This window comes from Thunnus maccoyii, chromosome 16 (assembly GCF_910596095.1).
Source record: "Thunnus maccoyii chromosome 16, fThuMac1.1, whole genome shotgun sequence".
Taxonomy (NCBI): domain Eukaryota; kingdom Metazoa; phylum Chordata; class Actinopteri; order Scombriformes; family Scombridae; genus Thunnus; species Thunnus maccoyii.
This window is the reverse complement of record NC_056548.1, coordinates 28,278,616-28,293,740: the sequence shown is the minus strand read 5'-3', so window position 1 is coordinate 28,293,740 and position 15,125 is coordinate 28,278,616. Positions and strand designations below refer to the sequence as shown.

At 39.0% G+C, this 15,125-nt stretch overlaps 1 protein-coding gene across 2 annotated transcripts in view; it reads left to right on the top strand.

Annotated features, from left to right (window-relative positions):
* The window catches only part of clmna (calmin a), a 50,136-nt gene that overhangs the window by 21,051 nt on the left and 13,960 nt on the right, over positions 1 to 15,125 (top strand). For both annotated transcript variants that reach the window (XM_042388496.1, XM_042388495.1), the window contains exons 2-7: positions 7,257 to 7,318; positions 11,108 to 11,203; positions 11,373 to 11,456; positions 11,551 to 11,643; positions 13,683 to 13,879; positions 13,978 to 14,171. In XM_042388496.1, coding sequence (XP_042244430.1) covers positions 7,257 to 7,318; positions 11,108 to 11,203; positions 11,373 to 11,456; positions 11,551 to 11,643; positions 13,683 to 13,879; positions 13,978 to 14,171 — 726 coding nt within the window. The remainder of the gene's footprint in view (positions 1 to 7,256; positions 7,319 to 11,107; positions 11,204 to 11,372; positions 11,457 to 11,550; positions 11,644 to 13,682; positions 13,880 to 13,977; positions 14,172 to 15,125) is intronic.

The following is a 15,125-nucleotide window of genomic DNA, read 5'->3' as shown; positions in this document are numbered from 1 at the left end:
TTTTAAAAAGAAGATTTTTAGGGCGTTTTATGCCTTTGATGGACAGTGTGAGTAGAGAGATGACAGGAAATCAGGGGATAGAGAGACAGGGAATGACATGCAACATGCAACAAAGGTTCCTGGTCGGACTGAAGCAGGGACTGTTCTCAGGAGCTCCAGAGTTCAACTCACCAAGTTAAAGATTTAACTTTATTTAGCTTTGCAGCTATATTTTCTATTGGTGTGTTGACAAATCAGTGATGTTTGCCTCATTTGCAATTGTGTCGTCTATTGCATATGTGTTTCTAAGTTGCAGTACGTTGAGCTCTCAAGGCCACTGTAGTATACCACCATGAACCAATAGGTTTCAGAATATCAACATGCTTCTGTTAGTTTCTTTCTCGTGACTTAAAACATGTGAAAAACACTATTATTTACAGTATAACTCATCATCACCTGCGGTGCACTAATTTCAGAGCTGATTTGGCTATAAACGTTTGTGTAATTGCTTCCAAAAAACGATACACAGTCGTCTGTAAGAAGAGTGGGCCCTGTTCCCAGAGCCCCAGCTCTCTGCAGGGCCACATGGCTCCAGCTATGCACAGTGGCTGTTGAATGAATTCAAACGGATTGCCAGTTGTCCCGGCGGGGAGTGGAGCACTATTAATAAATTCCACTCAGGACTCACATAAAGACTGGGTTAGCCCTGTACACAGACACAATATCATTATGCAACTTGACTCTGTTGTGTTTGAACTTAGCCAGTCATTGGCTGAAAGCCAGAGCAGACTGTAGAGCTAATCCTAATCCTTAATCCTTAATTGTCACCTGCAGCATTTACAACTGGGTTAGAATATCCCAGGTAAACTCAACATACTGCTTTCACTATTAGTTCTTACTGTGAAACTCACTCTCACAGCATAATGGGTATGTTTATGGTACCTGTCACTATTGCAGTATATGATTATAGGATTATCATTTGTTTCCACTTTATTACAAGTATATTACTGTAGTTTGGTAAACAAGGAGGGAGATATATTCCTGAGTTTATTCTTGGTAATGTGGACACAGTCATGCAGAAAAACAAGTAAACATGAATAAGATTTAATGAAATGTAAAATATTTGGGTAAGTGCCTTCATGTGGCTCATTTCCATAAACAAAAATGGAGGAAATGTGTTTGCCCTGAGTGCAGTGTTTGGTTTCTTCTTCATTTGGTTGCTGTTGGTAACCTGTCACAGCTGTGTGACAGCACATTCATCTCTTCTACTGAAATGACCTTGTTTACTCACCCGAAGAATGTGGGATTTAATAAGATAGTGTTTGGCCTGCCAGCAGCATGGACTAAGGATGGTGAGGGTCATCTGTCTGTCTGTACTGATCAGTTTCTCTGAGGACAATTCCAAAAGTGGGAAAATTAGCCTTTGACCACTACTCTGAGATACGAGTGAGATCCAACGGCCAGATTTGCTTTGGATTAGAGCTGAAACAATTACATCCGTTAATCAGTTCTAGCCTCTCAAATGTGAGGATTTGCAGCTTTTCTTATTTGTTGTTGCTTTGTCTTATTTGATAGCAAGTGGAACACTTTAAGGTTTGGGAGTGTTGGGAGAAAGACATCTGAACTACTGAGACGCTTTGACAAAGTGAAGGAACAGAAACAACGATCATAAACTATAGAATCAAGGAAAAAGTGATGAATTTCCCTGAGCATGCATAATACATCACAGTTACTATCCGATGGAACATACAGTATATGCTTCCACACACACACACAAAGCAGCAAACTAACAAGGCTGTATATACAGAAACATAATGAGGACTTTTCCTCTGAGGCTTGCTGTGCCTCAGAGTAAATGATCAAACAGTAACAGTAAGGCTAACACGCCCTCTTACAGGCTTTACTTCAGTGTTCCAGTGTCTAGCTAAGAAATGATGTTCACACATCCACTGCAGTGCAGTCAAATGCTTTATTGTGTTTTTCTTAAAGCTGTCATTTTCCATATTAGACTAACAACGCCCGTTTTGTGAGTAATTACTTAATTAGTTATCTTGGGGAAACACACAGAGTCAGACCTGTAAAATAAAACTAGCCATAACTTAAAAAGAAACCTATTATATGCAGTGGAAATGATGTCTTCAGCTGATGTCATTTTTCCAGGTATAATATCCAAAGCGGAGCTCTGGTTTGTGTTAGGAAAGGACTGCCGAGTGGCCTCAGAGTGTTTGACTCTTTTATGAAAGATTAGGTCACAGTATCCGGACCCACTTGGATACTTCAGAGTGTATCCTTATGAATGTGCTATATTGTAAGCTCTGGTGATTTATTTCTTTGCAATTGGCAAAGAGAGATGTTATTAAGTTAAGTCACTCCACTGTTGGTTGCTTGGTCTGGTCTCGTAGAGGGTGTGCTATTCTAGCCAAAGATCCTTCTATTTCTTTCACACTATGTTATTGCTTATTTGTTTTCAAAGAAAATACAAACCCCACAATGCAACATCAGTTGGGAAAAAAGAAACAGCTAGTGGCCAGGTTTCCATTCAGTTTGGTAGGATATTCATGGTCCCCTTAGGATTATGTGTGGGTATCAATCATCAGTTATTGGATGGATTGGCACTCATGGTTCCCAGAGATGAATCCTACTAACTTACTGTAGATTATCCTCTGACGTTTTGTCTAGCGCCACCATGAGGTTCACATTTGTAATTTCTGAGTGAAATGTCTCAACAGCTATTGGCTGGATTGCCATGAAATTTGGTTCAGATATTCATGTTCCCCTCAAGATGAATTGTTAACACTTTGGTGATCCTCTGACTTTTTGTCCAGTGTCATCATCATGTTTGTCCAATATTTTGGTTTATGACCAAATACCTGCAAAATGAATGACATTCCCATCAGGCTCAGCTGTACTTTATGTTTAATGTTAACGTGTTAGTGTGTGTTATCAGCATGTTAAAGTTGTCACTACTGCTGTTTCTGCCACCCATTGATGTTGATGTTTTGTATTAGAGCTGCAACAATCAGTCAGTTATTGATTAGTTGCCAAGTATTAAATGAAAGCTGGAATGTGAATGGATCACAAGAAGGCATAAAAAACAGTCTTATATCATTTTGGGGAAACCAACACTGTTTTTGTGCAGGAACAAATGAATAGGAAATATTTAATGGATACTGAATTTTTGAAGAAGTATATTAAAAGACAAATTGATTTATTTATCCAATCCCTTGTAGAAGGGGGGGACCCTCAACACAGGCTAGAAATTGGTATAATTTGGGTTGCATTCAAGGCATACGTAAGAGGAATAATGTTAGAGTTTGCAGCAAAAAGGAAAGCAGACCTGGATAATGAAATAAATAAACTGAGGAAACACATAAATAGCAGATAAGATACAAGTGAATAGTAAAACGTTAACCGAATTACAGTTGAAATTAAATCTGGACATCTTATTACTTGAGAAAGCTATTTCAAGCATAACTAACAAACTTGATTATATTTCTGCTAACAAATTGGGTAAACATTTAACCTCATTAGTCAAAAAGTTATAAGCTTCCATTTCTCTAAAATCTAATTTAGTCCATAGAAATAATCAGATCATTAATGAAGAATTTAGAGCATTTTATGAGAACCTATATACATCGGGAATAAAAGAACACAATCCTCTTCCTTTTCTTAAATCACCTCATTTGAAATGCTTATCAGTGCAGCAAAGAGAACTTAATCTGTTATTAATAATTTACCTTTAAAAAAAGCTCCAGGAACAGATGGCCTGCCTATAGACCTATTAGTTTAATCAACTGTGATAAGATAAAATATGACTAAATTCATGAATAATGAGACAATAATCAACAAATGAATACATTTGAAAATAATTGTTAGTTACAGCTCTAGTGCTCCAGTGCACAGATTTCACATTAAGAGTGGTGAACTCTTCGTCAGGGATGGGTTTATTGGTAGATTCATTGCTTGAAAATCTGATCCTTTGGTGTGTTTCTGATTTCAGCCATGTCATTTATTCAGAATCATTTGGCTTGCTTCCACTGTACATCATTGAATAACTTATGCCAACATTTGGTAGGATGTTTTTTTTTTAGTCTGGAGCAGTGGTTGTTTCATTAATGTTCTTGATCATGTTCTTCATTTCATCTCATGTCTTGCTCATCTCCCTTCAGGCTCTGTCTCTCACTCCTTCCACATCATGTCCTCTTCTTGTCATCCTCTCTCTGTTTTCTCACCAACCCCCCCCCCTCCCCTGCCACCTCCCTGTGTCTGCTCTGAACAAGATTCATGCATTAAAGCCTCAGCGACGCCTCTTGAATACCAACTCTAGCATTCTCTGAGAACAGTGGGGGGAATTCTCTGTGTTGAGGAGTTTCCTTGTGAGGAAACACTGGACAGGACCGACTGCTGTTGGACTGATGGGGAACAGTGACAGAGCAGTGGCTCAGCCCTCCACATGCTACTGTTCTACACCGACGCCAATATGGATACTAACTTTGACCCCTCCGTGATGAAGAGGGAGATTTTCTTCCCTTGTATCTGTGGCTTCTGCTATAATGCAGAGCTGTCTGTACCCATCAGGCCACAGCGAAGCAGCCGTGATTCCAGAAATCAATATTATTACAGCAGCCACAGCACTCATTACCCTTGGTGTGCACAGTGCAGAGTTATCCCCGGTGCCTCCAGTGAGACATACTGGACATAAAGATGAATAACAGCTGACTTTGCTACCATGGTAACCCCTCCAGAGCTCCTCCCACCCTTTCTAGTTGCCATTCCCCCCATACGTCTGCTGTCTTTGCTCTGGTGCAGTCTGGACTGAGCACACTAAAGCTCCTTCAGTGTTACAAAGGAGGGCTAAGACATGAATGGAATTTTCCGATCCAAACAAGTCAACACAAAACATGCTGCAACTCCCGATCCATAACAAATATATGCCATGCTATTTTGACCTGTAATTTTAATATCTCATGAACAATACATAGATAGAAGCTTTATACTCATCTGTTAGTACATTAGTGTGTCCATCATTACAAATGTTGATGCTATACAATTAAGCATTATTCAGAAACAACAGAACTTAATGCCAGTGAAGAGCCCAAAGTTTTCCAAAAGTAGGAAGTGCTATGTAAAAATGTGTATAAAATATATATATAAAAAACTTGCACAAGACATTTGTTTAAGTGGATGAAGCCATAATTGACTTAGTTAAGGGATTTGTGGGGAAAATGTGAGTTCAAGAGCTCCATTTGAAAAAAAACAAAAAACAAATAGATTTTTAAGGCCATTTCACAGAGGTCATGATTTTCATAGTGGGCATGGGGGGTTCTACCTCATATGTTAGTAGTGTAAGCAGCTCCAGGCTACATTAGCTGCTACTAGCATAACACACCTGAATCTGTACAGTGGAGTGAATCGAGCACTGTGGGTAATGAAGGAGCCAGGTTTTAACCATAGACTGTATATAAAGATGGACATAGCGAGGTGTGACATCACCTGTTGGTTTGCACTAGAGTTAGTTTGAAGCCCAGAGTTGCAGCTTCTGGTCGGCACCATCTTTTCCGTTTGTAGCCAGGACCTTCTAGATAAGGGATGTGGGGTGTTGCCTTTCATGCTCTGCAAACATGCCCCGCTACCTTAGCTAATGCTAGCTTACTGGAAACACCGACTGCTGCACACTTGGGCTAACGTTAGCTACTTTAGCTAAATTGTGCTAATAGGGCAGGTATCATAATCAAATAACATTAAACTTAGTGAAATATTGTGACAATAGTCCAACTCAGTGCGAGTTCCAGAGCTGAGGACTCAATCACAGCTGTCAATCAACACCCACACGGCAGACATCAAAGCTACTTTAAATCTTCAAATCTTATTAACGGAGCAATAATTTCCAAAATGAACACCAGCTCATTATTAGAGGGCCTGGATTTAGAGATTGAGACCAGAATGACTTGTTGAAACAATGATTGACTCAGTATTTCTAGAGAGAACTGGAGGCTTTTTGAATGGGAGTCAGTTGGAGCATCTTTAACGAACTTCCACATTAGTGTCAGCCGTGTTAGTGGCCACTTGTTTTTGACAAGGACCAATAAAAAGTCAATATATCAGATTCTGCTGCATTGATTTTGATCCTTTTTTCCACTGGTCTGACAATGTTATAAGATTGAAATGCTAAATCTGTGGAGTGCTCCTGTAAATTTGTGTTGCAATTTCAATGGTACATTTATAACATCTCCATGCTTTTTATTTGTGACATACTTAATGTAAAAAGGTTTTTAGTGCATTACATATAGTCAGGATCACAAAGATGATATGAACATCAAGATCAACTGAAAGTCAGTATGATAATAGTGAATTGTTGCCCAGCCGTAATATGAAGACAGTTACATTGGCATAGCAATATCTGAAAGTTCAGAAGACCTACACTGGTGTTTTAACTTATTAGCCTGATTAGACCTCTCCTCAGGACCCCTTCACACTGTCAGCTTTGTTGCTCCTGTGAGGGCGGGACAACAAGCACCTTTATTATTCTAATTGGTACATGGAGTTTGGTGACCTCATGTAATTTCCAGCATAACCCCACCCAAATTCAACCAGAGCTGAGGTCTAATCAGCCTGAATAAGTGGAAACACCTGTGTGGGTGTGCAGGGTCTGTAAATGGTTATGCTGTGTTCAGGTCATGTGGGAGGGATTCAACGATGCCAGAGATTCCCGTGTGTGGAGGTTTAAAATACTGTGCATTAACAAAACTACATTATATTCATTAAATTTGGGTTTAATTACATTGAACGACGGCCTTGAGGTCATGAGGGAGTTCTGTATTATTAAGTGGCAAGTCAAATACTGTATAACAGAGCTTTGAGAAAAATCTGTGTCTCAGTTTTAATCACATATAGGATGTTGATGTGAACATAATTTACAATTTGTAGACTTGTGAAACCAGATATGACATGAACGAGGCATTACTGTAAATAACCAAAATGCGATGTTGAGATGTCTAATTTCTGAATTGTGTTAATCTGATTGTTGCAGTCTTAGATTTGATTCTAATATCAGGATGTTTAATCTGAAATAAGAGCATGAAAGATGGATAGATAATAGTGAAAAAGAGCATGTAGGTGTGTGTGTGTGTTTTTCTCATACTGTTCCTCTGCTACGATGAAATCCCTTTGAGGCTGTGATTCATGCTCAGTTGCGTCTTCTCTCTCTGACAGTACTCTGGCCCTGGTTTCAGTGTCCCAATGACTGATATCTTTTTTCTTCTGTTTCTGTGTTGCAGTTGAAAGAGAGGTGGTTCAGAAGAGGACCTTCACACGATGGATGAACCTACATTTAGAAAAGGTTTGTTCAGAGCTTCATGAAAACACACAGAGGAGAAAGAGTAATCATGGTTTCCACCCTTGGTTATTACAGAGCTGCTCACTGAGCATTCATTCACTACCTGGGTGGAACAAGACAATTTCTTTTATTGCCACTTCACCCCAAAACCCAGGATAGCTCCATCCTCACCGCAGAGTGTATCGTGATGCTGAGATGACTCCACCGTACTCACTGCACGCGCTTAACTCTGCAGCAGAGACACGTGCTGTACATAAACAACAGCTGCAGTCTCTTCATCGCTGTCTGAATTATACATGTGGGAGTGTGGAACTGCATGTGTGCAGCATTAAAGTTTCATGAGGCTGTAAAGTGTTACTCTGAGAGAACAGTGGTGATGTTACGGGTCTGGTTAGCCCACGGTGGTCGTTTTCCTCTCCACACCGCCCGGCTAGCTCCTGTATGTGAACAATGGCCCGGTGGAGGAGCAGCAGCCCCCTCCCTTGCTCCTCCAGGCTTTTGGCCAATGAGAGTTCCTCAACAAGTGGCACTAAGAACTAAGGATGTATGGAGGCCCAAAGGGGACACTTAATTAATAAATACATAGATATGCATATTAAATTAGAAATAAACACAATTTTATTGAGAATTATTATATTTTATTTGTGTATTTATTTATTTCCATATTTTTTAAATGTATGTATTGATTTCTACATTTATTTCTGTATTTATTTATTTGCACATATTTAAAGAAAGTTAAATAAATGTGGAAATTAGAGCCCAGCCTATACAAATATAATGGCTGATATTAGTTAACTGTAAATATAGATAGAAAATTAGAAAGGTCCAAGGTAATGTCTTAAATTGACATTTTAAGACATTTTTTGTACAACCAACAGTCTAAAAGCCAAAGATGGTCAGTTTACAATGATATGAAACAGCAAATCTTCATATTAGAGAAGACAGATGCACAGAATATATGTTGTTGTTGTTTGTTTGAAATCACTCAGACCATCAATCAATTATCAGATTAGTTTACTATTAATTTTGAATTGATTTATTAATCAGTCAGTCAAACTTTATTTGTTACAGCACCTATAAGTGTGTGCAAATATGTGGTAGTGCAGTTCAAAGTTCTCCACAGATGACTGACAAACTGATAATAGGAGAGTACACAACATTAGAGACTAATGCACACAAGAAATAAAATGTGCTGTCAGGGGTGTAGGTTTGGAATTCTTTTTCATTTTCACCCAAAATGTGCAGTGAAGGTGATTTTCAGCCCTGAGCAGGTTCTGCAGGTCCTCCTTTTAGGCTGTATTGAACCCCCACAGCCCGCACCAGGTAGGGCAGCCTTTATGTGGCCTGAGAGTTAAAACCCAGGGCAAAAAAAGCATGTAAATCCCTCGCTGCACCACTCACTGCTGCTGTTAAAGCCTGTTGCTCTGAGTGCACGGTAACAACTACAGGCACCCTGAGAATATCAACATTTTCATCAGCTCCTCTCCTTCTCTACCTACATTATGGATGCTGGATATGAAAAGGACAATGTTGAGAGATCTTTTAAAGAGCAAGTCAACCTGAAAATATGAAAGTAGGATTTTAAAAAGTGTCCCCCCACGTCCCCCCTCCCATCCTCAGTGGAAATTCTGTCCTTGTGTGCACCTAGTGAAGCTTTCTGTCAAACACACACCTCTGAAAGCAGTGCTCTCTTGCTTTTTTTCACTGCCTGCTATAGTCACCTGTACATTCAGACCCAGCCAGCTCCAGCAGAGCCTTACTTTCACTGTGCTTCTGCTGACACGCTGTGTTTCTGTTTCACTCCTGAGCTTCTGTTTGGCTTCTGTTTTTCAGTCCCCAACCAGGGGTGAATCAGAGTGAGCCGAGAGTCTGAGTGTCTGATCAAGCCTTTTGTCTCCTGTCACACAATGAGCCTCTTTTCTCTTACTCACTCTTTGGCCTTGCATCAAATCTCTGACCCACTAATTGACAATCATACATTTGTCTTCAGTCATCTTGGAAAGTTCCAGTCACTTTACCCCACTACTGCCACAGTTCACCATGTTCAGACAAGTTCACAAATGCCCTAGTTAGTAATGATGTGTTGTGATAACAGGGAGAAATGTTAGCTCAGTCTGAGTGTGCTGTTGAGTAGCTGACAGATTTGTATAGATAAATCTGCATAGTTTACACTTTAACAGTTTGTGTATTTTATTTCACTCAAATTTCACAAGAACATCTCCATATATATCTTTCTAGTGTCTGAAAATGGTTGTGTGTTGATTTTTCAGTGACAAGTGTTGAAAGGAGAGCTGTTCAGCGCCATCTTAAGTGTTGAATCAATGCTCAAGGGTGTATTTGACAGGAATGATTTCTAACTTTATTTTTATTTATTCATTTATTTTTATCTAACTTTATTATTATTATGTTGTTGTTCTTTGCAGAAGACATTACTGGAACTTTGGCCTTGGGAACTCCCATCATCAAATTACCTACTATAATTAGCTAATACAGAGGCTGTAAATGATTAATGAGGTTTTGATTGCAAATCAGCTTTGATCAGACTCATCACTTTTCAGTATTATCTGAAGAAGGACTGCAAGTAATGATTATATTCATAAATCTATCAGTATTTTTTATAATGAATTTAAAATTAATGACTGTCCATCAGAAGCTACCCAAACCCAAAATCCATTTTTTCCTGACTAGCAAGGACAAGTCTGAGCTGATTTGTTGTTCTGGATTTAAATGTATTGATTTTCATCAGATGAAACCCCCTGTTTGATACTATTTATGGACAACATTTTTTTCCAGCAACAGCCATTCAGTGCATTTACATTCTGTAATGACCTTATCATTCAAATTGTGTTCCCATGCACATGGGATCTAAAGGAAAGGATGCATTCATAGGGTCCTGAATATGATGAAGACTAAAGTTGGTGCATATGCATATTTCTCATAATATGGAAGGCAACATTGCACCATGAGTTCAGCATTATTGTGTCAGAAGACATTTTCTGGCATTCTTCTTTTAATTTTGCTGACCTTTGAGGATATAGAGAGAATCCAAAATGAAGAAAGCTACTGTAGATTATTAGCTGTGTTGCACCATCTACTTATATTTAGCCACATCTGTAAGAATCTAAACTATAAAAGAGGAATGGTTTGCAAACAGTAGTCAATGGTACAAATAAGTCTTTTGAATACAGGCCCTGCTAACAAGCTCGCTAACTAAGAGTTGTAAAACTTTTTCCTCTTCAGTATCTCTGTATTGAATTAAATGATGTACAGCCCTGGCAACACAATGCTGGGGGGAGAAAATGGTTCAGTACAGAGAAAATAGAAAGAAGCTTGGAGTGCTATTGTGACTGACTAGTGCTAACATGTTCCCGGCTTGCTAGCTTGTCAGCATTAGCTTAGCCAGCTACAGTAGGTCTAGCCTTGTGAGTAGCTGCAAACACCACCTATTTTACAGATGTTCTTGCTGTGCCACAGTCTGGTGTGACTGTGCCTTTAGTCTTTATTAAAACAACATGACACGATGAATCCTCTCAGCTTACAGTTTGTTTGACTGCGCTGTAAACAGATCAACACCAGTAGCTGTTTGCTGCCCCTAGTGGTCATTACATGTATGATTTAGAACAGAACTCCTGAACTATTAAAGCACACTATTAAAACACACGTGTCACCAAATTAAGCAGGGCAAAAATCTGAAGGATTTTAACTTAACTCTTCTTTTGGCATTTTTTATATGCAGTCACTGCACGTAGCCTTTGCAGTAATGTCTGATATTATCTTTCCCTCCATTCTCAGTGTGACCCACCCATTGAGGTCCATGACCTTTTCCGGGACATACAGGATGGACGCATCCTCATGGCCCTGTTGGAGGAGCTCTCTGGCTGCAAGCTGGTGAGACTCTTTTGTTTTTAGTGGCAGATATTTTCACACAGTGTACAGTGTTATGTATAATAATAAACATTAGCAGCTCACAGAGCAGTACTGGTAGTAAGAGTTGTGATCGTGCAGGCAGTTTTTATACTGATTAATAATATTTTTCTCATTCTGAATGATCTTCCAGCTTCATGGGTTCAAGAAGTCCTCCCATCGTATTTTCAGACTCAACAACATTGCCAAGGTCCTGTCTTTCCTTGAGGAAAGAAACGTGAGTACCAGCGTGTATTAGCATGAAGATACTGTATGTTTAATGGCTGAACTGTTTACACATACAGAATGTGTGCGTGCTGGTGTGTCTTCAGGTAAAGCTGGTCAGTATCGATGCTGCTGATGTTGCAGATGGAAACTCTTCCATCATCCTGGGACTCATCTGGAACATCATCCTCTTCTTCCAGGTAATCACACTTTCTTTAATCCGTCCTCTTATTTAAAATCTGTTCATCCACTCTCATCTGTACTTTGAGTTTCCATCCACCCTCCTTTCCTCCGCCTCTCTTTTCACTCAAATGAGGTCAAGTGTAACAATAAAGTGTCTGCTTCACAGCCTGTGCACTTTCCATTCACAAAAGTCCATCAAAGTGCAGCTTGCCTGGTAGTTTATGTAATCCACACTGTGGCTCAATGCCTTTGGACAGACACCATGAGGAAACAATTATCTCCACAGTCCTCTCAGACTGTCCTCTCATTCTAGAGGCATTCCCCTGTGTGAAGCTGCCTACACTGGCAGGTCTGAGCTGGGATAAATGCTAATGATGAACAGGATACACTGAGCTTCTTTGATGGTCTTAGAGCATTGGCCATTTCCCCAGCTGACACTTATTTTAGCATGAAAATTCATTCTTGACCTTGAAATGAATAATTCCACAAAATCTTAACTTATGGTCCACTAATTAGGTTGTATTTCTTTCACACATTTAATTTTTTTAAAACACCAAGACTTTACTAATGTTTAAGTGAAAGCTGGACAAAATGTTTCCATTTTTGCATTTGTTTTCTTGATGTGTATTTTTCATTTTTGTGAAGCAAATTGTATTGCATACAGTATTCCTGTGTGGAATGTGATATGTAAGTAAAGTCTTATTATTGTTATTGATAGTATGTATATTCCTGTTCAAAGTAGGGCTGTAACCAACAATTATTTTCATTATCACTATATCTGCTGATTATTTTCTCCATTAATTGTTTGGTCTATAAAATGTTAGAAAACTGTGAAAAATGTCCATCACTATTTCCTAAAACGCAAGGTCCAAAACACAATGATACTCATTTTACTATCACATAAAACAGATAAATGAGAGTCAGGAACCAGGGAATTATTGGTGTTTTTGCTTGAAAACTGTCTTAAATGATTATTTGATTATCAAAATAGTTTCCAGTTATTTTCATGTTGATGCAATAATCGATAAATTGACTAAATGCTGCAACCTTATTTCAAAGCCATAATCCACTGGTGAAATGACCTTACTAAAACTAATAAAATAAGTTATCCTGTTTGCATGATTGTATGTTACACAGTCGTTCATCTTTCTCACTTATTATTAATTTACAAAAAAAAAGAAAAGAAAAAATGCATCAAACTTTTAAATAAAATTGTAATAAAGCGGTACTTAATGGTCAAAATCTGTGCTGCAGAGGCTGAGATGTCCTGACTTTTGAGTCTGATGCTACGTTTCACATAATGCAACCAATAGCATCTTTTCATTGGACCCTCACTTTCTGGTTACCGACCAGATGGTGACACCTCCGGTTTATAACACAGGCTTCTGTTTATGAATGTGTCTCTGAGTCTTGATGACATCATCAGTGTTATTTTCTCAGGCTTTAGAAAGCTCCCACAGAGGCCACCGAGGAGATTTCACACCTGTTTTTACAGCCCGAGTAATACTCCCCATGACGAGTTTACTGAAGTTTTTGTGTTAAATAGGTGGAGTGCCCCTTTAATTACATCTCTAAGATCCAACCACAGATTCAGGACTGGACATATCCTCTGATTGTTTGAGGGTTTTGATCACAACATAACTGTGGAGGACAGCTGATGAAATGTTTACATGGTGTGTCATGGTTACCATGATAACCATTATATAATAAATCCCATTATTGGCTGGGCCTTTCACCTTATTGTTATCCTTACATGGAATTTTAAGCTAGAACAGATCCTATTTTATACCCGGGATACAGTAGTTCCTGTCTAAATACAACCTTATGCACCGGACATGGAGAGGATGAATGGCACCCACTAAGCAGTTTTTGGGATTACAGGTAATGGAACCTGGCTTTTATTAGGGACTGGCTCTCTGGCCCAGACACTATGTGAATACCAGTTTTTTATTCAAGAATTAATGGTATGTTCTCTTCACTTAACATCTAAATTAAGCAGTGGGACAGTGGTCAGGCCAGTGTGGGGAATATAATCCTATTCTGTGTCTCCTGCCAGATTAAGGAGTTGACCGGGAACATCAGGAGCCAGTTCCCCTCCTCCTCCAGCCTGTCATCCATCCCCACCAGCTCCGACTCTGACACGTCTTTCAGCAGCACACCATCAGACGAGAGACAGTCAGCGTCAACAGCCATGCGAGAACACAGCAAGGCCATCAAGAAGCTGCTGCAGTGGGTGCAGAAGCGAACACGCAAGTGAGTGTGGTCTGCCATTAAAGATATAAAGATTGTTAAATTAAATCTTAGGAGTCTTGAAAAATAACAATTTTGACATTGTACATGTCTTGTCCTAGGTATAGTGTGGCAGTGCAGGACTTTGGGAAGAGCTGGACAAGTGGTCTTGCCTTCCTGGCTGTCATTAAATCCATTGACACCAGCCTTGTGGACATGAGGAAGGCCCTGCTGAGAAGCGCCAGGGAGAATCTGGAGGATGCCTTCAGGATAGCCCACTTCAGCCTGGGTATCCCACGCCTCCTGGAGCCTGAGGGTAACAAGAAAATATCTTGTTTTTTTATTACACATCATTGTAATCTGAAAATTCTGTAGTTAGGTCCCTTCCAGGTTGTGCTATGTACACAACACTGTGATATCATGAATAATCTAGTTAGTGCAGTAAATACCCCACTAAAATAAAATACTGTAATAAAATAATACTCCAATCGTGTGTGAGTCCATGCATGAATGTGAAAACCAAAAGTGAAAGGTGTTTTCATGGCATGGCAACTTGTTTAAAGATCCCCTCCAGACATGTATTAAGACATAAAAATGCCTCTTTTTGGAGCAATAATGTGTCTGTCATGTTTTTTCCACAAAAAAAGTATAATTATCACTGTAAAATCCATAAAATGACATCTACTGCTTCTCCCTCATTAAAAATTCCAGAATATATGAATACGCAAATATACTCATTCCAGTTCAACTGACAAGATTTTTTCTACTTCACTGTGAAGTCCATTCTCAGTGTATATACACTGGAGGCTGCATGTTTCCACATCACACTTGTGTAAGTTAAATATTGGACCAGGATTGATTTTGATTTTGAGTTGTGATGTCACACTTCATGCTCATTTGTACATGTGTTAAACTGAGATTTAAGATGAGCACAGAGAAACTTTCAAGTTTCAGCAGATGAATGTGAAAACACCCTTCTAGTATCAAACTCTGCACAAACATTCTTCTACACAGTGAAGCTCAAACATGCAACTGTAGGAATAAGAAGAAAAATATATTTTTGAGCGGGGGGGACTTTAATGTAGCCATAAGATAAACATATTAAACATATCTCTTATAGTTAGATAACGAGAATAAACTGTGTAGATTGCCCTGTAATTTTTTTTTGCACTCAATTTCATAATTTATTCGGCATGACATATAGAATTCTGCTGCCCAATTTTAGAATGCAACAGTGCTCTAGCATTGTTAAGAAAATGACTATTCATTA